At 54.4% G+C, this 22194-nt stretch overlaps 3 protein-coding genes across 3 annotated transcripts in view; 1 reads left to right on the plus strand and 2 right to left on the minus strand.

Moving 5' to 3' along the window:
* The window catches only part of msh2 (mutS homolog 2 (E. coli)), a 151115-nt gene that overhangs the window by 15046 nt on the left and 113875 nt on the right, over positions 1-22194 (plus strand). The gene's annotated exons all lie outside the window — the stretch shown is intronic.
* On the minus strand, positions 785-7086 carry fshr (follicle stimulating hormone receptor). The gene is made up of 14 exons (XM_057059419.1): positions 6731-7086; positions 6212-6283; positions 5782-5856; positions 5330-5404; positions 5189-5263; positions 4716-4790; positions 4332-4412; positions 3650-3718; positions 3506-3580; positions 2972-3157; positions 2678-2898; positions 2418-2599; positions 2171-2362; positions 785-1351 (listed from the first exon to the last, which is right to left on the minus strand). Exons 1-14 carry the CDS (start codon positions 6922-6924, stop codon positions 818-820), a joined length of 2106 nt encoding a protein of 701 aa, XP_056915399.1. The 5' UTR covers positions 6925-7086; the 3' UTR covers positions 785-817.
* nrxn1a (neurexin 1a) overlaps positions 10224-22194 on the minus strand; it is a 58305-nt gene continuing 46334 nt past the window's right edge. The window contains 8 exon segments of the mRNA XM_057011567.1: positions 10224-12277; positions 12279-12379; positions 14322-14369; positions 14372-14406; positions 19553-19637; positions 19640-19798; positions 19801-19860; positions 21391-21480. Coding sequence (XP_056867547.1) covers positions 12077-12277; positions 12279-12379; positions 14322-14369; positions 14372-14406; positions 19553-19637; positions 19640-19798; positions 19801-19860; positions 21391-21480 — 779 coding nt within the window. The 3' untranslated portion in view covers positions 10224-12076.

Consider the following 22194-nt stretch of genomic DNA (forward strand, 5'->3'; position numbering starts at 1 on the left):
TCTCCTCGTCTCCTCTCCTCTCCTCTCCTCTCCTCCCCTCCCCTCCTCTCCTCTCTCTCTCCTCCCCCTCCTCCCCTCTCCTCTCCTCCTCTCCTCTCCCTCTCCTCCCCCTCCTCCCCTCTCCTCTCCTCGCCTCTCCCCTCCCCTCGCTCTCCCTCTCCCTCCCCCCTCTCCTCTCCTCTCCTCTCCTTTCTCCTTCTCCTCTCATCCTCCCCTCCCCTCTCCCATCCTCTCCTCTCCTCTCCCTCGCTCCCTCGCCTCCTCCCCCTCCTCCTCTCCCCTCCTCTCCTCTCCTCTCCTCCCTCTCCTCTGCCTCTCCTCTCCTCTCCTCCTCCTCATCCCCCTCCCCTCCCCTCCCCCCCCGCCATCCCCTCCTGCCCCGTCCCCTCCGCCTCCCCTCCCCTCCTCTCCTCTCCCCTCCCCTGCCCCTCCCCTCCCCTCCCCTCCGCCTCCCCTCCTCGTCCTCTCCTCTCCTCCCCTCTCCTCCCTCCCCTCCGCCTCCCTCCCCTCCCCTCCCCTCCGACCCTCCCCGTCGCCCCTCCTCTCCTCTCCTCCCTCTCCTCTCCTCCCTCCCCTCCCCGTCCCTCCCCTCCCCTCCTCTCCTCTCTCCTCCCCCTCCTCTCCTCCCTCCCTCTCCTCCTCTGCTCTCCTCTCTCCCCGCCGTCCTCTCGCCCCTCCCCTCCGTCCCCTGCCCACCCTCCTCCCCTCCTGCCTCCTCTCGTCTCCTCCCTCCTCCACTCCCCTCACCCTCCCCTCCCCTCCCCTCCCCTCCTCGTCACTCTCCTCCCTCTCCTCCACTCCCTCCCTTCCCCTCCCCTCAGGACTCCTGCTTGGTGTCCAGGGTGGAGGCGGTGGCCATGGAGCAGAGCATGACGTGGCTGCTCTTGGGGGACGTCCAGGCCGGCTGGTGGACCGACGAGGTCTCCGTGCGGTAGATCTGGGCCCTGTCTTGAGAGCCGAAGCGAGCGGCCAGGAGGAAGAAGTCCCTCCTGAAGCTGCGGGTGAAGAAGGCGTAGAGGAAGGGGTTGGAGCAGGAGTTGATGGGGTAGAAGAGCACCAGCAGGAGTTTGGCGTCGGAGACGGTGATGAGAGGAAGCTTCAGCGCCGCCGAAACGGCGAAGATGGAGATGGGAGCCATGCAGCTGAAGTCCGTGAAGATCAGCACGGCCATGCGGCGGGCGATGCGCGTGTCGGCGTGAGCCGGGGCGCACGAGGGGTTGCGCACGGTCAGGTAGATGCTGAGGTAGCAGACACACACGCAGAGGAAGGCCAGGACGTTGAGGAGCAGGAGAGACACCACGTAGACCTGCGACAGCCCAGACTCCACGTCCATGGGCAGGCAGATGCTCACCTGCACGGAGACGAGGACAGACGGAAACATGAGGAGGTCAAGGTCAAGGTCAAGGTCAAGGTCACAGACGGTGGACCTGCTAAAGGTCAACAGACCTGGTGGACCTGCTGAGGGTCAGCAGACCTGGTGGACCTGCTGAGGGTCAGCAGACCTGGTGGTGGACCTGCTAAAGGTCAACAGACCTGGTGGACCTGCTGAGGGTCAGCAGACCTGGTGGACCTGCTGAGGGTCAGCAGACCCGGTGGTGGACCTGCTAAAGGTCAACAGACCTGGTGGACCTGCTAAAGTCAACAGACCTGGTGGACCTGCTAAAGGTCAGCAGACCTGGTGGAGCTGCTGAAGGTCAACAGACCTGGTGGTGGACCTGCTAAAGGTCAGCAGACCTGGTGGAGCTGCTGAAGGTCAGCAGACCTGGTGGACCTGCTAAAGGTCAACAGACTTGGTGGACCTGCTAAAGGTCACAGAGCAGACCTGGGTCCACCAGAACCTCCACAGCCCAGACGGGTTAGTTACCAGCTGTGGACAGAACAAATTCCAGCTCCATGACCAGTTAGTCCAGCTCCATGACCAGTTAGTCCAGCTCCATGACCAGTTAGTCCAGCTCCGTGACCAGTTAGTCCAGCTCCATGACCAGTTAGTCCAGCTCCATGACCAGTTAGTCCAGCTCCGTGACCAGTTAGTCCAGCTCCGTGACCAGTTAGTCCAGACAGATCCACATCCAGCTCCAGAGCTCAGGACCAGAGCTCTGGTCTCTGTGGGTCTACTGGAGCTGCAGACGGACTCTGCAGACTCTCTGAAGGTTCTGGAGGAGGCGCTGACCTTGCTGTAGCTGCTGACCCCGACGGTGGGCAGCGCCGCAGAGACGCAGGAGAAGATCCAGCCCGCCGCCATGACCACGCAGGCCTGCCTCAGGCCCAGCCGGCGGTTCCTCTGCAGGGCGTGCGTGATGGTGTGCCAGCGCTCCAGGGTGATGGACGTGAGCGTGAACACCGACAGCTCGCTAGCGAACACCTGCAGACACCGAGGTCAGAGCTTCCCTCCACGCCCGCCAGCACCCACCACTCACCGTGAAGAAGCCGGCGGCGCTGCAGCCCAGGCCCGTCTGCCAGTCGATGGCGTGGTTGTAGTACTGGCTGCGCGTCAGCACGTCCACGGTTGCTATGACGACCAGGTAGACGCCCATGCACAGGTCAGAAAAGGCCAGGTGGCACATGAGGAAGCGAGGGACGGTCAGTTTGGAGCGGCTTCCTGTCGTAGCACAAACAGGGTGGGAGGAGGGGCAACGCGTCCAGACTGGTGGGACCACAGGAAGGTGCTCGTTCCTACCTAGCAGCACCAGGAGAACGGTCGTGTTCCCCAACAACGCCAACACAGATACGACCCAGATCAGCACCCGTAGGAAGCTGGGGGACATGATGTCCTCACAGGGGTTAAACTCATCCTGGGTCGGGGTGCAGGTGATGGAGCTGGCGTTGGTGCAGTAGTCCCGGTAGAAGTGACGGTTCTCCTGAGCGTTGGGCTCCCAGCACAAGGAGCTCCACCTGGACCTGAACAGGAGAGCTGTGGCTTTATCATGTTTCTGCGTTTGACACAAGGTTTAGAGGAGAAAGGAAGAGACACCGGTTCCTCCTGACGTTGTGGAAGGCGCAGCAGTGTGAGGGGTAGGTCAGGTTGGCCTGCTGGAGGTGGCCGAAGAGCTCCGGAGGAGGAAGCTCCTTCAGCTGAAAGGCGGATTCTGCGATCAACTTCTTCAGACCGGAGAGGATGTGGTCGGGCAGAGCGCTGAGGGCCGTGTAGGAGATATCTCTGCAGAGGACAAGCACAGAGCACTTCAGGTCTGGGGTCCAGGAGGACCAGGAGCCGCCTGGGCTCCAGACCTCCAGCTTCTGCTCCTCTAACTCTGCTCTGATGGAGGATTTAGGATTCATCTTTCTGCCACCACAGGTCGGCCTCCACCATGGAGCTGAACCTTAACCCACCGATGGTAGAGGTTGGTGACAGGAAGGTGATCACCATGGTAACCAAAGGTCCCTAGGCCTGTTGTCTGGAGTCCTTCAGCTATGACAGTGAGGACATCTCTGTCTACGTTACTGTGTCTCCTACGTGCTGACCCCTGACCCTGACCCCTGAGGAGGTGAATCATGTCATGCTTACAGCACCACCAGCTCCCTGGAGCCCGCGAAGGCGTTGGGACTGATGCGGCTCAGCTTCTGATTTCCTCTCAGAAATCTGAGGCAGAAAGCAAAAGTGTGAGTCTTTGTCTTCTTCTCCGCCCGCGACTCCCAATCTGCGACTCACAATCTGTGCATCTTCGTGCCGTTGAAGGCGTCGCTCGCCACCTCCTTGATGCCATTTCTGGTGAGCCGTCTGTCAGGAGAGAAGAGCCAAGTTAGCGACACGAGGCTGCACGACTGGAGAGTCCAACGGCTTCAGCAGCCACCAGCTGCATCCATCTCACTCCTCTGTGGCCTTTAAATGCTGCTAATTGTGCCAGATAAAGTTAAATGGACATTTTCAGTAAAGTAATGTTGGTCATCAGCTGTTTTCTCTCAAATTCTGCCGCATAAAAACAGAATTTTAAACGACAGCACTGCTAATTTCGACCCATGAGCCGAACTGCGACTGCAAACTATAGCGTGACCACTAGAGGGCGCCAAAGGTCACAGCCTGGATGGTCAGGTCGGAAGTAAGTAGGTTAAGTAGGTTTAAAAATGTAACATATTCCACTCTTCACTCAGCTGTGGGGGGACTAAGGGAAATATATATTAACCTGTCATATTGACCGGTCCACATAACTGGTCAATAGTGACGATGGGTTACTGGTTGGAGTTCCACACACTCCTGGTTTTACTGGTGCCTTTAGAAGCTGCTGGTGGAACATGAGTGCATGAGGAGGAAGGAGAGAAGATGGCAAGATGTGTGTGTAGCGGCAGTCGTGTGAGGGCGGAGCGGGTTTCTAAAAATGGGAGGAAGCTCTTACATCTCCCTGATGGTCTGAGTGCAGAGGCCTCTGAAGGCGTTAGCAGGGACGCGCTCGATGTGGCTGTTCTCCTGGACGTCCCTGAGCAACGCACGCACAGGGAAGATCAACGGTTACAAGCACGTTTTCACAGTTACAGGAGCATTTAAGGGTCTTCATCATGTATTAAATTGACTCTCGTTGTGAAAGCGAAGCCACGTTGAGGGTGAGTGAAGAGGTGGCTGCTGAAGTGTAGGCTGGAGCTGCAGGCTGGGATGAAACTGTGCGGTTTCTTCTGGGCACAATTACAGCCGCCTATATGCTCACACGCATGTGGGAATAGTGCTGCAGGGGCGTGTGAGCGTGCATGCAGAGCTACGGTGTGATGCACGGGTGGGGACCTACAGCACGAAGCCGTGGGCAGCTGAGCCGATCTTGCTCAGGTCCGGGAAAATTCTCAGTCCTGTGTTGCAGATGGTCCTAACGCCACAACATAAGCAGCGCGTTAGCATTGCCACGGGTCGTCATCGGAGCTAAATGCTAACATCAAGATGCTACCATACTCGTCATGTTTAACCTGTTTATTTATATCAGCTACTGGCACAAAATATTTAAAACTCACTGATTTGATTTTGTTTGTTCAACTCAGTGCTGCTAGTTGACACTGATGCTAAGTAGCTCAGCTGGGCTAACGATGATCTATTTTAGTCTTTTGTTTTCAAACCTAAATGCAATTTAATCTTTTAATCTCAAAGACTTTGAATTGTTTTAGCAGCTATGAAACCACATTCGAGAAATCCAGCTGAAATCTGACAATGAAGCTTTTCTGTAGTTTCAGGCGTCGCCAGAACGCTCAGCGCTCTGCACCAAATACTCACAGGTACTGCAGTTTCCCAGTGTTCCTGAACGCGTCTGGGTGGATGTAGCTCAGATGTTTGGACTTGGTGATGGTTCTAAAGGGACACGCTGACGTTCATCACTGGGAATGAAAAAAGCTCCTTTTGTTGCGTTCCACTCACAGCTCCAGAAGCTCAGGGAGATCAGAGAAGGCCGACGCACCGATGTCCTCCAAGGCCGCGTTCTCCGAGATGAAGCTGGGACCAAGATGGAGAGGAGCGTTCGTTCGTTCGTTCATTCATTCATTCATTCATTCATTCATTCATTCATTCATTCATTCATTCATTCCACTGGCACACCCACTCACTCATTCATCTGACCCAATCATTCCTCCCTCCCACTCACTCATCCACCCCGCCCACTCACTCACCAACCCCGCCCACTCACTCATCCACCCCGCCCAGCCACTCATTCCCCCGCCCACTCACTCACTCACCCCGCCCACTCACTCACCCACCCCGCCCACTCACTCATCCGCCCCGCCCACTCACTCACTCACCCCGCCCACTCACTCACTCACCCCGCCCACTCACTCACTCACCCCGCCCACTCACTCATTCCCCCGCCCACTCACATGTCTGTGAGCTGTGGGAGGCCGGTGAAGGCGAAGGCCGCGATGGTGGTCAGGATCTGGTTCTCTGACACGATGCTGAAGGATCAGAGGACGAAAAACTGTTGAGATGTTTGAGGACCAACATGATGATCATCTGTTAACGCTCCTAATAACAATGGGACCCTCAGCGACCCTCAGGGACCCTGAGGGACCCTCAGGACCCTCAGGACCCTCATGGACCCTCAGGACCCTCAGGGGCCCTAAGGGTCCCTCAGGACCCTCAGGACCCTCAGGACCCTCAGGGACCCTGGGCCCTAAGGGACCCTCAGGACCCTCAGGACCCTAAGGGACCCTCAGGTCCCTCAGGACCCTCAGGGACCCTGGACCCTCAGGACCCTCAGGACCCTCAGGACCCTCAGGGCCACGGGTTATGTGTTCAGGACCAACTCACAGCCTCCTGAGGAGCGTCAGGCGGCTCAGAGCTCCACGAGGAATCGCTCTCATCTGGGTCTGTGTGATTCTCCTGTGGAGACACAAACATCAGCAGGTCTGAGGTGGGTGGTTCCACTCCCGCTCTGACCGGCCTCGGCCCACGAGCGCGTGTCCGGCCCGTCCCGCTGGCGCCGGCGCCGGCGCCGCCTCTGCCTGTCTGAGCACCTTTTCGCCATCTGCTGGCCTTGAGATTCCTTCTGAACGTTTGAGCGGCCAAAACAAAACGCCAGCTGGCATCAAGCGTCTGGTCATGTGACCGACCTGCCGAAAACATCAAGACCAGAACCGGAGCCAAGGTTCAGGAGGAACATCTGTGTAATAACACGTTTACTACAGTGACAGTGGCTTGAATAAGGAAGACCTGAATCCTCCGGATCCCCCGGACGGGTCCTGGATCCAGGACGGGTCCCGGAGCAGGGCTGAGCTGGACCTGGACTAGCTGTGACCTGACCTGGACCAGAGTCACGGTGGGACTCACAAGCACCGGCTGCTGCTGGAGATGTTGAGGGGAACCAGCCTGGAGCTCCGGTCCAGCTGCTCACACACTCGCTGGCTGCGCTTCACCAAGCTGGTCTGGGCTCCCGGTCCGGCCTCCACCTCCCAGCCCGGGACCGAGGCCGCCGCCATCGCCGCCATCGCCGCCATCGCCGCCATCGCCGCCAGACACCGCATGGTGTGAAGGTCGTGTAGGTCAGGTTCCTCTGGACGCGTCTCGTCTGCTGGAGGACAGAAGCCACATCTCAGCCGTCCGAAGATCCGAGTCCATCTGGCACAACCACGTCTGGGGGCGCCGCTCTGCTCGCCATTGGACGCCCACGGGGGGCGTGAGAAAGGCGTGATGGGAGTATGAGGATGTAGGAGTTGTCTGTGTGGCTGGGTGTGTGGGTGTGTGTGGGTGTGTGTGGTGTGTGTGTGTGGGTGTGTGTGGTGTGTATGTGTGTGTCTGTATATATGTGTGTGTGTATGTGTGTGTGTCTGTATATAGGTGTGAGTATGTCTGTGTGTATAATGTGTGTCTATATATGTCTTTATAATCTGTATGTGTGTGTGAGTGTGTCTGTATATATATATATATATATATATATATATATATATATATATATATATGTGTGTGTTTTACTTTTGTCTCCTGTTTGTCCTGAACCATGAGAACAGTTTGATAGCGATGGACATAATCTTCCCTTCATCTCCTCTCTCGATCCACAAGGACGCCGGCTCACAAGGACGCCGTGTTTCCTGCGTTGTGGAGCTTTTGTGTTGCTCCTCTCTTTCTTCTTTGTCTCTGTGCAGATGTTGCTGCCACTGATACATTTTTATATCATTGTGGGAACATCCAGTTGAGAAGCAGAATTTATGACTTATTCCAGAGGAGGAAGAAAAATGCAGCCTTGAGCTTCTGACATGACCACACACACACACGCACACACACACACACACGCACACACACACACACACACACACACACACACACAGTTATGCACATGTACAAGGCAACAGGATGACAGGAAGATAAAAAAGAATTCAGGTGTGAAAAGGAGTGAAAACCAAGGCCCGAGGATCATAAAGAGCTGTGTGTGTGTGTGTGTGTGTGTGTGTGTGTGTGTGTGTGTGTGTGTGTGTGTCTCTGAGGCTCAACAGGAAGCTGAAATCGTGGCACCTGTGTGGAGGAGGAGAGCTGCTAAAGTGCCTCAGACTCTCGATTCCTGGGTGGAGGTTTTCAGCATCGGTTCCGTCCTGAGGAGGGTTCGGGTCAGTCCCTCCGACATTGGAGGGATTGATCACGTGTCCCTCAACATCCGGTTCTCTTCCCTTCCTGCTATCTGGGTCAGTCTGAGCAGGGAAGCCCAGACTTCCTCTGCAGTTCCTCTGGGAGCGTCCCCCCCCCCAGGATGGGGGCTGTGATCCCTCAGGGGTCTTCCTCAGGGTCTCTCTCTGTGCTGGAGATGCTCAGAAACCACCAGTCCACAGCTACAGGTCCACGATCGGAGCTGCAGAACCTCTGGCTGTTGCAGAGGAACACAAGGTTCCTGCAGGAGCTGTTCTGGCTGTTGCAGAGGAACACAAGGTTCCTGCAGGAGCTGTTCTGGCTGTTGCAGAGGAACACAAGGTTCCTGCAGGAGCTGCTCTGGCTGTTGCAGAGGAACACAAGGTTCCTGCAGGAGCTGCTCTGGCTGTTGCAGAGGAACACAAGGTTCCTGCAGGAGCTGCTCTGGCTGTTGCAGAGGAACACAAGGTTCCTGCAGAACCTCTGGCTGTTGCAGAGGAATACAAGGTTCCTGCAGAACCTCTGGCTGTTGCAGAGGAACAATGTAGTGAAAAAGGGTAAAAGGCCTAAGGCGTCAGAGGCAAAATGTGTGGTTTTAATATTTACCTTTTGGCCTAGTAAGTAGACCTTGTGATTAAGGCAGATGAGTGCTTAAAATTACATATAGAAGTTAGAGAGCCAACATAACCTGTGTGTAACCCATACTTAGCCTATGCATGAACCATACTTAGAGAATCGACATAGCCTATGTGTGACCCATACTTGATGTACGAGCTGTCACTATTACTGATTGACTACCGGCGGTAAGTGCATGTCACTATTTGAACACCGGCGGTAAATTGCTACGTATATGTGTCCCTCTTTGAACACGTACTGAAGCTAACGAGGGGTTAATAGAAAAGTAGGAGGGTAGCCGAGGTATGGTCTGTTTGAATAAGGAGATGTCTGTTTTAAAAAAAACCCTGTAAGGTACACCTGACCTCTGATAAGTGTGTTAAATGGTACTTAAGGGTGGAAAATGGGTAAGAAATAGCCGACCAAAAGGAGGAGTCCGGGGCGGAGTAGCCCCAGACTCCGAAGAGTATAAAAGAGGAGTGATTCTTGTTAGACTTCAGACTTAGCCCGGGCTACTTCTCATGCATGGTGAATTGTGGATCGACAATAAACCATCGTTTGGATCGTGAACCAGCTGACCCTGACTCATCATTCGACTTTGTTGTGGTGTCCCTGCACTTCATTTCATTGGCACTGGCATAAGTACATTGACTTAATGAAAACATAAAGTTTGAGTGTATTAGCGTAGGGGAAAATCCACTACAACACAAGGTTCCTGCAGGAGCTGCTCTGGCTGTTGCAGAGGAACACAAGGTTCCTGCAGGAGCTGTTCTGGCTGTTGCAGAGGAACACAAGGTTCCTGCAGGAGCTGTTCTGGCTGTTGCAGAGGAACACAAGGTTCCTGCAGGAGCTGTTCTGGCTGTTGCAGAGGAACACAAGGTTCCTGCAGGAGCTGTTCTGGCTGTTGCAGAGGAACACAAGGTTCCTGCAGGAGCTGTTCTGGTGCCTCATTAGTCCACCAAATGCTGCTTTTTATGTGCAACGGCAGCAGATGGGACGGGAGAACTCGGTGGTTCAGACCCACCTGAGGTGTGGAGGAGGAGCTGCTCTCACCTGAGGACAAGTCTCAGCTCTGCAAGCACACTTCAAAGGACTGTGTGTGTGTGTGGTGTGTGTGTGTGTGTGTGTGTGTGTGTGTGTGTGTGTGTGTGTGTGTGCTGCCCTAGTTATGTGGCGCTCTTCCTGACTGGGAGCTGAGAGGAAACTTGCAGAACATGTGGGAATAAATCCAGTTTCTACCGGCTGGCCAGCACCGAGGAGACTGCAGTTACCGTCTTTATTCTGAATCATTTACCAGCACAAACCAGACGGGACCTCGTGCACGTGCACGTGCGCGTCCAGACTTGGTTCATTGGGTTGCTCCGTGGCCATAGCTTTAGATGGACTACATTTCCCATGATCCCGCAGTACTTAGCCAGCCCTAAGGTGGTCCCTATTGTCACAGCTCGGTGGAGCACCTGTTTCCAGGAGGGTTGGGGGTTCACCTGTGCCCCTCCTGCCCGTGTGGGGGTCCCAGCGTCTCAGCCAGATGATCCAGGACCTCCTGATGGGACGGATGGAGCAGAAACCAAAACACAGATGGACTCCAGGCTCACTTGGGTAATATTTTATTTACTCGTTAATCTTCAAAACTATTTTTCATAATAAATTTCCACTTTATGTTCATCAAAGAACCGTAACAATAAAAATAAAAGTAAGTACTGTAGAAAAATTGTACATATAGAAAATAAACATGGTTAATGAACACCAACATGGAGAATCTCCTCCTTGGTTTCTGATGGCAACACAGCAGGAGGGCAGAGAAGCCATGAGGGACATGAAGATACCAAACAAAGGGGAACCAGAGGAGCTCAGGGGTCCAGGGAAGAACAGCCAGGGCAGGGATATGCTAGGTTATACTTTTTTCACGTCCTTTCTTGCCTGGGTCATTCAGCATGCATCTGTTTGGTTACACTGCTTGGAAGAACTACAGGGGCTTGTTGGGGTCATGGCAGCGTTCACGCTGATACACAGAGGAGCTACAAGTGTTCCGCCATCAGAGGGCTCGGACAGCGCCGCCGTCCACACACGCCCACCCACGCCCACCCACGCCCACCCACCGCTCCATCCCTCCTACGGCATGAAGACAAAAGGACGCCAAGAAAAGAACAAAGGAGAAACCAAAGCAACTCAGGTGGTCCAGGAGCCAGTGGCGACGCGGTCTGGACCTCTCTATCTAGGAACAGCACATGGTAACATTTAGTTTGGATTCTTAACCTCGGTTGTTTTTTGCTATAAAAGGTGGTTGTTAGGACAGGGTTAGTGGGCGTGGCCTTTGAGACGCCAGGCCGGGGAACCGGTCCAGCCAACGATGGGCCCGCGCTGCAGCAGGGGCGTCCAAGTGCTCCCCGCCCCACCAGCGCTGGACCACACAGCTCAGGCATGCAGCACCGTCCAGATGGTCGCGCGTCTCCGGGCAGGAGGTCTGTGGTCGTTCAACCACAGACGGGAAAACTGCAGTGTGTGTTGGGAACGCTGGGAGCCGAGGCGGTGCGATGACGGGGGCGTGTGACCTCTGGAGTCTGAATGCTGTATAAATCACACGGAGTAAGATAATTCACGTGCAACGAGGACCCCCCCAGAAAAGAGCCTATGCTGCCCAGCTGGGTACTCATCATTACAGGTGTCATAACAGGTACAATAATGTCCCCACTGTCTTCATGTACAGTTTAGAGCCTTGTGAAGATATGGTGGTCGTTAGGGTTGCAGTGTGTGTGTGTGTGTGTGTGTGTGTGTGTGGGGGGGGGGGGGGGGGCTCTCGGACTGGTGTCTGAAGCTAGCATCTGGAGCGTCAGTTATCCTGTCCAGGAAAAAGAAGCCCCGAGCGTGGACTACACGGCGCAGACGTCACGTCTCGCCCTATTGGCACGTCATCCCGCGTCGCTATGGTTACACCCTGTTTCTCAGGCCTGTTGCTGGGGTCAGACGTGGAGTGTGCTTCATTCTGGGGCGTCCCGTGTGCTCAGGTGAGTCCCGTCAGCACACCGGAGGGAAGGCCGGGTTGCTTGGAAGAGACACTTGGTGCTTTTGTCTTTGCTTTGATGTCCCCTCGCTCAGCCTGCTGCTCCAGGAATCCTTGTGAGCCCGCCCTCACATCAAACTGGTTGAACTGGGAGAGGAACTGGTGCTTTAGGTGGTTTGGAGAGGTGTGCCTGTTCATCGGTCAGCAGCTCCCTTCATGTCTGAACACTGTACACTGAGGGTGCGGGTGTGTGTGCTTGCACAGTTGTGCTAAATGTGTGTGTGCGTTAGAGTGTTTGTGCTTGCAGGTTCAGTTATGGGAGAGGAAACGTGAACATCAGCGTCTTTATGTCAGTGTGGGACTTCTGTTTTAGAATATATCTATGTATGTACAGATACCGTTATATATAAAGGTGTATGCCTACACGTCCACCTGATGGACCCTCAGACGTAGTACTCCTTGTCCTTGTTCTTCTTGTTCTTGGAGATCTTGGTGATGCCCAGCGGCTTGTCCTTGGCGCTGCCGTTGGGCTGCGTGGCTGAGTTGCTGATGTAGTTGCGGCTCTCGTCCACGTGGTAGGACCCCTCGTCGCGGTTGCGGTACTTGTACATGGCGTAGAGGAGGATGAGGATGCAGAGGGCTGCGCGCCGCCACGATGCCCACCACCATCCCCGTGGTGCTGCTGCTCTCCCGCACCACCTCGGACGGCCCTGGGAACAGTTTCCCCTCCGACACAGGAGGGCGAGCTGCAGAGAGAGGAGACGCTCCGCGTTACTGCGCGTTACTGCGCGTTACTGCATTTTACTGCACGTTACTGCGCGTTACTGCATGTTACTGCGCGTTACTGCACGTTACTGCATGTTACTGCGCGTTACTGCATGTTACTGCGCGTTACTGCACGATACTGCGCGTTACTGCATGTTACTGCACGTTACTGCGCGTTACTGCATGTTACTGCGCGTTACTGCACGTTACTGCGCGTTACTGCATGTTACTGCACGTTACTGCGCGTTACTGCATGTTACTGCGCGTTACTGCGTGTTACTGCATGTTACTGCGCGTTACTGTGCGTTACTGTGTGTTACTGCATGTTACTGCACGTTACGTACTGACTGCACGTTACTGCATGTTACTGCGCGTTACTGCATGTTACTACTGCGCGTTACTGCATGTTACTGCGCGTTACTGCACGTTACTGCATGTTATTGTACGTTACTGCATGTTACTGCGCGTTACTGCGCGTTACTGCATGTTACTGCATGCTACTGCGCGTTACTGCATGTTACTGCGCGTTACTGCATGTTACTGCGTGTTACTGCGCGTTACTGCATGTTACTGCGCATTACTGCTTTACTGCGTGTTACTACTGCATGTTACCGCGCATTACTGCATGTTACTGCGTGTTACTGCGCGTTACTGTGCGTTACTGCGCGTTACTGCGCATTACTGCGCGTTACTGTGCGTTACTGCGCGTTACTGTGCGTTACTGCGCATTACTGTGCGTTACTGCGTGTTACTGCGCGTTACTGCATGTTACTGCACGTTACTGCGCGTTACTGCATGTTACTGCGCGTTACTGCATGTTACTGCACGTTACTGCGCGTTACTGCATGTTACTTGCGCGTTACTGCATGTTACTGCGTGTTACTGCGTGTTACTGCGCGTTACTGCATGTTACTGCGCGTTACTGCATGTTACTGCATGTTACTGCACGTTACTGCGTGTTACTGCGCGTTACTGCGTGTTACTGCGCGTTACTGCACGTTATTTCATGTTACTGCGTGTTACTACGTGTTATTGCGTGTTACTGCACGTTACTGCGCGTTACTGCGCGTTACTGCGTGTTACTGCGCATTACTGCATGTTACTGCGTGTTACTGCATGTTACTGCGTGTTACTTCATGTTACTGCGTGTTACTGCGCGTTACTGCATGTTACTACTGCGTGTTACTACTGCATGTTACTGCGTGTTACTGCGCGTTACTGCGTGTTACTGCGCGTTACTGCGTGTTACTGCATGTTACTGCTGCGCGTTACTGCGTGTTACTGCGCGTTACTGCGTGTTACTGCATGTTACTGCATGTTACTGTATGTTACTGCATGTTACTGCGCGTTACTGTATGTTACTGCGTGTTACTGCATGTTACTGCGCGTTACTGCATGTTACTGCCGTTACTGCGCGTTACTGCGCGTTACTGCGTGTTACTGCGTGTTACTGCGTGTTACTGCGCGTTACTGCATGTTACTGCGTTACTGCGCGTTACTGCGCATTACTGCATGTTACTGCATGTTACTGCACGTTACTGCGTGTTACTGCGCGTTACTGCACGTTATTTCATGTTACTGCACGTTACTGCGCGTTACTGCGTGTTACTGCATGTTACTGCGTGTTACTGCATGTTACTGCACACACCATTGCGTACGCTCTGGTTCCTGCGTCACCTTGGTGGACACGTGCACATGCGTTCTCTATAAAAGGCTGCAGCCGCTTACGTCACCTTTTATTACACACATTTGACATTTGACACCACACACAGCTGCGGGGGGGGGGGGGGGGGGGCGCATATTGAAAGATGTGCTGCCATTGGCTGCATTAGGCGAGGAGGGGGGGGGCAAGAGCTGAGGAAAGGTGAGCAGAGAGGTGGCCAGACAAGCGTCTGGCGGAGAACATGGACGCTCAAGGCTCACCTGAGCTGGGGTCGCAGGGGTCGATGTCCTCGTCGTCGCTGGGACATCGGCCGAAGCCACCAGCAGGTCGTCTGCTGCCTGCGAGAGATGAGACAAAAGTGCACAGACGCTCAGATTCAGAGGTGTTTCCAATCCAAGAGCTCAAACATCTCAGGAAGCCTCCTGCCTTTGCTCGCTCACACCCAGAGAGATGGACAGATGGACAGGACAGAACTACCTAAGGTCTCCTGAGAGGACAGGAGGGGGGACAGGACACCTCCTGACTCCCCTAACACCACAGAGGTGCTTCCCCTCCTCCTCTAACCTCTCCATCTTCCACACCTCCTCCCTTTGTCTTGGCTGGGGGGGCGAGCAGGGTGAAGCTACAGGCAGCAACGGCTGTTCTGACCGACTGTTGCTGCTTCCAACCTCCGTCTGTGGGTCAGTCACCTCTCACCTACATCCAGCCCTCATATCGCTACAGCCCATCCCTCCCTCCGCCTCGCCCTCTCTGTGGAAACGGAGCCCTCTTCCTCCTCTACATCCCTGCTCCTCTTGTTGCCATGGCAACTCCTAAGTTCAGGCTGTTAAAACGATGGGAAATAAAAAAGGAGTGTGCACCCTCAGCAGGGACCTGTGCATTGATTTGCCATTCTGTCCAGAACGTGAGGGGGGGGGGGGGGTAAAGAAAAGAGGAGTGGTGGAGAAAGAGAGTAAAGAAAGAAGAGAGCACTTCAAAGTGGGCGCCACGCTAATAATACCCTCTGCATATTCATGAGCGAGTGTCAAGCTTCAGCCGCTCCGGCGCCAGAAATATGAGCGCGTGTTGGTTCTAACCGTGCTCGGCGCCGCCGCGAAATTAAAATTGGATCGTGATGCATTGCAGCAGAGAAATAAGGGAGAGAGAGTGGCAGAGCTTTCAAAGGCAAGAGCTCTAGAAGACAATCCCAACTGGACCCAGCAGAACCTGAGCCACAACACAGCGCCAACTGGTCCAAACTGGGATTCACTCCGCCTTGGAATTAGCTTCTCCGGGAGAAGCACTATTTATAGTCTGGAAGAGGTAAAGTTGGCAAAGTCCATTAATTAATCTGGGATTGTTTTTTCACTCTGGTTTGGTCTCAGACACGGCACCAGAACCTTCTCTGCACCAGTCCAGCCCACTGGGCTGTCAGTGAACCCGCTGCCTCCAGACATCCCATCGGCTGGGTGCAAGTGTCACCATCGGTGTGACTGACACCACCCCCCCTCCGTTGAGAGAAGCTTTAAATCCCGTTTCTGACATGAGCTCAGCAGGCGGGAACCTTCAGAGAAGCCCCCCCGACCACCTCTGAAGTTCTAAATCAGGTTATCGATCCGCCATCACACGGCAGTGGCGACCTGCCAAACACCACATCAATGGCACCAACGATTGACCAGCATCAGCTCAGGACAGAGGACAGAGGACAGAGGACAGAGGACAGAGGACAGAGGACAGAGGTGTGCGTCCCCCTGTGTGAATGGATCATGCTGACAGGGACACACAAAGAGCACGATGACGGGACGGAGAAGAGACCAGAGGAACAGTGAAGAACATCTGCATGCTGAAAGAGCAAAAGGTCTACCTGAGCCGCCGAACACTGCCAACGACCATCCATCCCTCCCTGACTGCCTAGCTCACACATGGCGGACGCTCTCCGTCCTCACACACTCCGTCCTCACACACTCCGTCCTCACACACTCCGTCCTCACACACTCCTGCAGGAGATCCGGCAGCTTCTCTGCTACACTTTTACAACTGCCGGGCGAAGGAGCGCAGGCGAGCGCTACGATGGGCGAACATGCTCCACTGGCCTCCACCGAGCGAACGAGGCTGAACTCAAACTGATCCTGATGAGAGGAGAGGAGCTGGTTCCACCGCTGCAGATGGTGAGATAGACTCACATAACAGCCTCTCGCTGAAGCTCCAACACGAGAGGGAGGGAGGGAGGGGGGAGGGGGGGAGGGGAGGGGAGGGGAGGCGGCCAGAAATATGGAGAGATGGAAGGAGAGAGAGAGAGAGAGAGAGAGAGCAAAGGATGAGGCAGGAGACAATCATGGAAAGGAGGAGGGAGCAGAGGAGGGATGAAATGAAGGAACAGAGATGTTGAGAAGGATGGAGAGGTGCTCTGGTCAGCTGACTCCTGGGAGCCAATCAGGTACTGCTCTGCATGTGCACACACACACAGACTCACACAGACTCACACAGACTCACACACACACACACACAGACTCACACACACAAACAAACACACACAGACTCACACACACACACACACACACACACACCCTCTAGCATAAACACTGCTGCTGCTCTCATACATTATTAATCACCTTCAGGGGGAGGAGCCAGCTGACAGGAAGCTAGTGGGCTGATGGTCCGACACCTGTGGGACGGCGCCCATGACCAGCAGGAGAACTATAGGTTGCACAGGCAGAACCTCAGAACCCCTCAGAGCCCATCAGAGCCCATCAGAACCCCTCAGAGCCCATCAGAACCCCCCAGTGATGCAAGATACTGCAGCGCAAACCTACAGTTCTCCATTCACCTGTGTGTGTGTGTGTGTGTGTGTGTGTGTGTGTTGTGTGTGTGTGTGTGTGTGTGTGTGTGCGCGAGAGAGATTCTCCATTGGTTAAAGCCAGGTTAGTTGCCAAGCAACACTTGACTTGACAGACTCTTTTAAAAGGATTTAGACAGACAGGCAGGCAGGCAGGCAGGCAGACAGGCAGACAGACAGACAGACAGGCAGGGAGACAGGCAGACAGACAGACAGACAGACAGGCAGACAGACAGACAGGCAGGCAGACAGGCAGACAGACAGACAGACAGACAGGCAGACAGGCAGGCAGACAGGCAGACAGACAGACAGACAGGCAGGGAGACAGACAGACAGGCAGACAGGCAGGCAGACAGGCAGACAGACAGACAGGCAGACAGACAGGCAGGCAGGCAGACAGACAGACAGACAGACAGACAGGACAGACAGACAGACAGGCAGCAGGCAGGCAGGCAGGCAGACAGGCAGACAGACAGACAGACAGGACTCCTCGGGCCTCCCGGGCCTCCCGGTGCTGCTCTGTGCTGCTCAGATATTCTGACCCAGTTCTGATGCTCGTCTCCAGAGCCTCTGAGCTTCCTGCTCTCGGCGGCCATCATGAGCAGGAAGAGCAGATTCATGAGACTCAGGTGAGGTGTGAGAACAAGAGCCGGAGCGTCGCTGTGCACGTGCCTGCGCTGCGCTCCGCTCCGCTCCGCTCCGCTCCGCTCCGCTCACACATCTATTATTGATGCCTGAGGCTGAGCTCACAGCTCTGTGCTCTATTATTCATGTCTGAAACAGCTGGCAGTTTACACACAGAGGAGCTATTCTCCATGGGAGCATGGGGGGGGCAAGAGTGCGGTACCCGGGCTCGCCGTCTCCATGGCAACCTGTTTCATTTGCAAAACCGAAAAAAACCTGGTTTGAGTGCAGCAGGCAGAGTTTTCTAACACAGAAGAGGAGCTGCAGCACAGAGAGAGAGAGAGAGAGGGAGAGGGCGAGCGAGGGAGAGAGAGGGAGAGAGGGAGAGGGCGAGCGAGGGAGAGAGAGAGAGGAGAGGGAGAGAGAGAGGGAGAGGAGAGAGAGAGGGAGAGAGAGAGGAGGGAGAGAGAGAGAGGAGAGAGAGAGAGAGGAGAGAGAGAGGAGAGAGAGAGGGAGAGGGCGAGAGAGAGAGAGAGAGGAGAGAGGGAGAGAGAGAGAGAGGAGAGAGAGAGAGAGAGAGGGAGAGAGGGAGAGGGAGAGAGAGAGGGAGAGAGAGAGGGGGAGAGAGGGAGAGAGAGAGAGGGCGAGAGAGGGAGAGAGAGAGAGAGGGAGAGGGAGAGAGAGAGAGGGAGAGGGAGAGAGAGGAGAGAGAGGGAGGGAGAGACTGGGTCCATCCAAAGAACAGAGCAGCACCATCACAGCTCTTAACCACGCCAGCATCATGTCTGCAGGGTGATGACAACACGCCTCCATCACACGGTCCAGTCCCACGTGTTGATGGAAGCTCATGAAGATGTTGGCGGCATCTTCAGGGAAACAAACGCAGTGAAGGATGGAGCTGTTTGTCCTTACAGCTCAGACCTCGTTGGGCCCTGGAGCTTCCTGGTGGCCCCGGGAAGTTCACACAGGGGCCCTGAAGCTGGAGCTTCCTGGTGGCCCCGGGAAGTTCACACAGGGGCCCCTACGCTGCCTTCACGCTACACTTCAGAGACCCACAGGCTGAAACATTTCTGAACTCCTCCCATCTTCTCCAGGGCCCCGGGTCCAGTCCCTCAGCAGTGCTCTGAAGGTGTTCTGGCACCTTCCCTGACCACCATGGTTTACACTGGGGATGGAACCAACAACCCTCCACTGATGGATGGATGGATGGATGGTGGGTGGATGGATGGATGGGTGGATGGATGGATGGATGGATGGGTGGGTGGATGGGGGGGGGGGGTCCAACACAGACCGGGCCCCCACCTGTGCCTATATAACCATTATATAAGCAGGGAATAACACCTGTAATAACAGAGGAGCTCAGCACCCATAACAACCTTTCCTGTTGCCAACGGCAACCCTCATCACAAACGCACACTCGTAGTCACGACAACCGTCCAGTTTTCCAACAGGTGCAGTTTCGCCTCTTTTCTGATGTTTATAACACTGTTATTAACGCAGCAGGACCCAGGTAGACTTCCTGAAGGTGTGGAACCTTTGTTCCCCTTTCATGTGCTGCTTTGATGCCCCCGTCCACCACCACCAGGACCCGCTGTGGTTCTGACCTGCTGCTTTGACCCCCCCCCCCCCCGTCCACCACCACCAGGACCCGCTCTGGTTCTGACCTGCTGCGTTGACCCCCCCCGTCCACCACCACCAGGACCCGCTCTGGCTCTGACCTGCTGCTTTGATCCCCCCCACCCCTGGCCACCACCACCAGGACCCGCTGTGGTTCTGACCTGCTGCTTTGATCCCCCCCCGTCCACCACCACCAGGACCCGCTGTGGTTCTGACCTGCTGCTTTGATCCCCCCCCGTCCACCACCACCAGGACCCGCTGTGGTTCTGACCTGCTGCTTTGATCCCCCCCCGTCCACCACCACCAGGATCCGCTGTGGTTCTGACCTGCTGCTTTGATCCCCCCCCGTCCACCACCACCAGGACCGCTGTGGTTCTGACCTGCTGCTTTGACCCCCCCCGTCCACCACCACCAGGACCCGCTGTGGTTCTGACCTGCTGCGTTGACCCCTGCTTCCTGTTGGTGGCCGTGGTGGTTGTGATGTCACTGATGGACGGCGCCGAGTCGGAGCGGTTCCCCCGCCGGCGGCGCTGGACTGCGGCGTGATGGAGGAGGACGGCATGTCCCCGACCAGGCGCGCGCTCCCCTCCACCCGGACGTGGGGGTGTCCCTCGGCCGCCATGTTGAGGACGCGCAGGCCGTTGTAGTAGAGGCCCGACAGCTGCCCCTGGAACATGCCGCGCCTCGCTCGCCCCCCCCCACACGCACCGTCGTCTGGCTGTTGAAGATGGTCAGCTGACGACCTGCGGGAGCACACGCACGCCACAGCGGGTAGGACGCACGCCACCACAAACACACACACACACACACCACACACACACACACACACACACACACACACACACACACACAGAACATTTGAGCGATACACAATTCCTCACCCCCCCGCCACAGTGAGAGGATGGGACAGATTAAGCAGAGCAGAGGATGAGACAGATAATGGGCAGAAGACGGAACTGGGGGGGTAAGATAGAGGGGGAGGGGCAGAGAACAGAGGGGGAGGGGCAGAGAACAGGGGGGCAGGTAAGATAGAGGGGGAGGGGCAAAGAACAGGGGGGCAGGTGGGGGCAGGTAAGATAGAGGGGGAGGGGCATAGAACAGGGGGGCAGGTAAGATAGAGGGGGAGGGGCAGAGAACAGGGGGCATGTAAGATAGGGGGAGGGGCAACAGACAGAGGGGAGGAGCAGGGAATAGAGGGGGAGTGGCAGATAACAGAGGGGGAGTGGCAGATAACAGAGGGGGAGGGGCAGAGATAGAGGGGGAGGGGCAGAGAACAGAGGGGGAGGGGCAGAGAACAGGGGGGCAGGTAAGATAGAGGGGGGCATAGAACAGAGGGGAGGAGCTAATAAGATAGAAGGGGAGGGGCAACAAACAGAGGGGAGGAGCAGGGAATAGAGGGGGAGTGGCAGATAACAGAGGGGGAGTGGCAGATAACAGAGGGGGAGGGGCAGAGAACAGAGGGGGAGGGGCAGAGAACAGGGGGGCAGGTAAGATAGAGGGGGGCATAGAACAGAGGGGAGGAGCTAATAAGATAGAAGGGGAGGAGCAGAGAACAGAGGGGAGGAGCAGGGAACAGGGGGGAGGGGCAGAGAACAGAAGGGGAGGGGCAGAGAACAGAAGGGGAGGGGCAACAGATGGCTGCTGTGGTGATGGTTGTGTTTGTATGAGCCACAGACAGACAGACAGACAGACAGACAGACAGACAGACAGACAGACAGACAGACAGACAGACAGAAGTGTGTGTGGTCACAGCCCTATGAAGCATGCACAGGTTGGAAGCTCGAGCACTGTTAAAGGGACTAGAGGCTAGTTTACGGAGCTTTAGGTCGAGACTTTTACTGGGTTTTCTCAACAAGCGTCCATCTATTAAGTGCTTCACATTTACAAGTCACAATACTTTTAATGGATTAAAAACATTAAATCTTTAGTAAATGCTTTATCGTTTACAATTTGATCATAAAGACAATTATTTACCATCTTAATAAAGCATCTTTTATCAGCTCTTCTTTGACTATTTTTTGGATTTATTCAGATTTAATCTCTCCGTCCGTCGTCCCTTTAACCTGATATTATCAGATACACACTAACAGATACGTCCACAGGCACTACAGTTTACACACTATTACACACTACAGCTGCCCAGCTTTTAATGCTTAATTATATATTTAGAGTTTTAGACGTTAGTTGATGGTGCACAATAACGTATATTCAACTGTCTTCAAGTCGTATTTTTAAAGCTGAAAGTTTTAAGGAATTTTAATCAGGGTTTTTACCTTTGTCGAGTAGCCAATCGTCAACTACTCGACCGAGCCGATAGGGGATTCGCTGTCTGGCGATGGCCAGGCGCTCGTTATCAATGTTGCCTTTAATTTAGAGATGAAAACACAGTAGTAATTACGCACATCCAAAGGTGGCACAGGAGCTGGATACAAACACAAGAGCAATGAAAAGAAAGTAACGGTCTGCTCATCGTTGGCATGTGGCTGCGGTAAATTAAGCTTGAGGTGAGGCAGAGGAGCGGAATTCGTCAAGTTTCCAGTGAGCGGACTCTTACTCTCTGTTCATTGGGTTTGATTTAAAGAGACATTTCAGGAGTTAACATCTGCAAGAGCACATAGTGTTACAGCTGCCACAAAGTGTCTGTCAGACTAGCTGAGTTTAGAGTTACATACAGGAACACACACCTCCCAGCAGCTAACATTTAGCATTTTAGCTAGCAGCTAGCTAAAGCCTGGACCTCATTGTGTTAAGGCTAACAACCTATGATTAGCACTTTAAATATGAAAAAACAACAGTATAAAACACAGACTGTGTTCACCAAAAATACACTTTTACTCTTTATCTATTTCTGTTTTTTCTTTCTAGTTAAACATTGACCTCAAAATATGACATGTTTTAGTTATTGTTTGTCCAAAAATGCACCAACTCTTATTATTTTCTTTTATGGTGAGAAAAACAACTGACATCTGAATTAAATATTTTCATAAATTACCTTTAACACTATTTAAAAGGCCTAACATGACATACTGGCTATTGTACTATACAGGCTATTGTAATAACATTTTATGTTTTAAAAA

The sequence above is a fragment of the Takifugu flavidus genome, chromosome 1, assembly GCF_003711565.1.
Source record: "Takifugu flavidus isolate HTHZ2018 chromosome 1, ASM371156v2, whole genome shotgun sequence".
Classification (NCBI taxonomy): domain Eukaryota; kingdom Metazoa; phylum Chordata; class Actinopteri; order Tetraodontiformes; family Tetraodontidae; genus Takifugu; species Takifugu flavidus.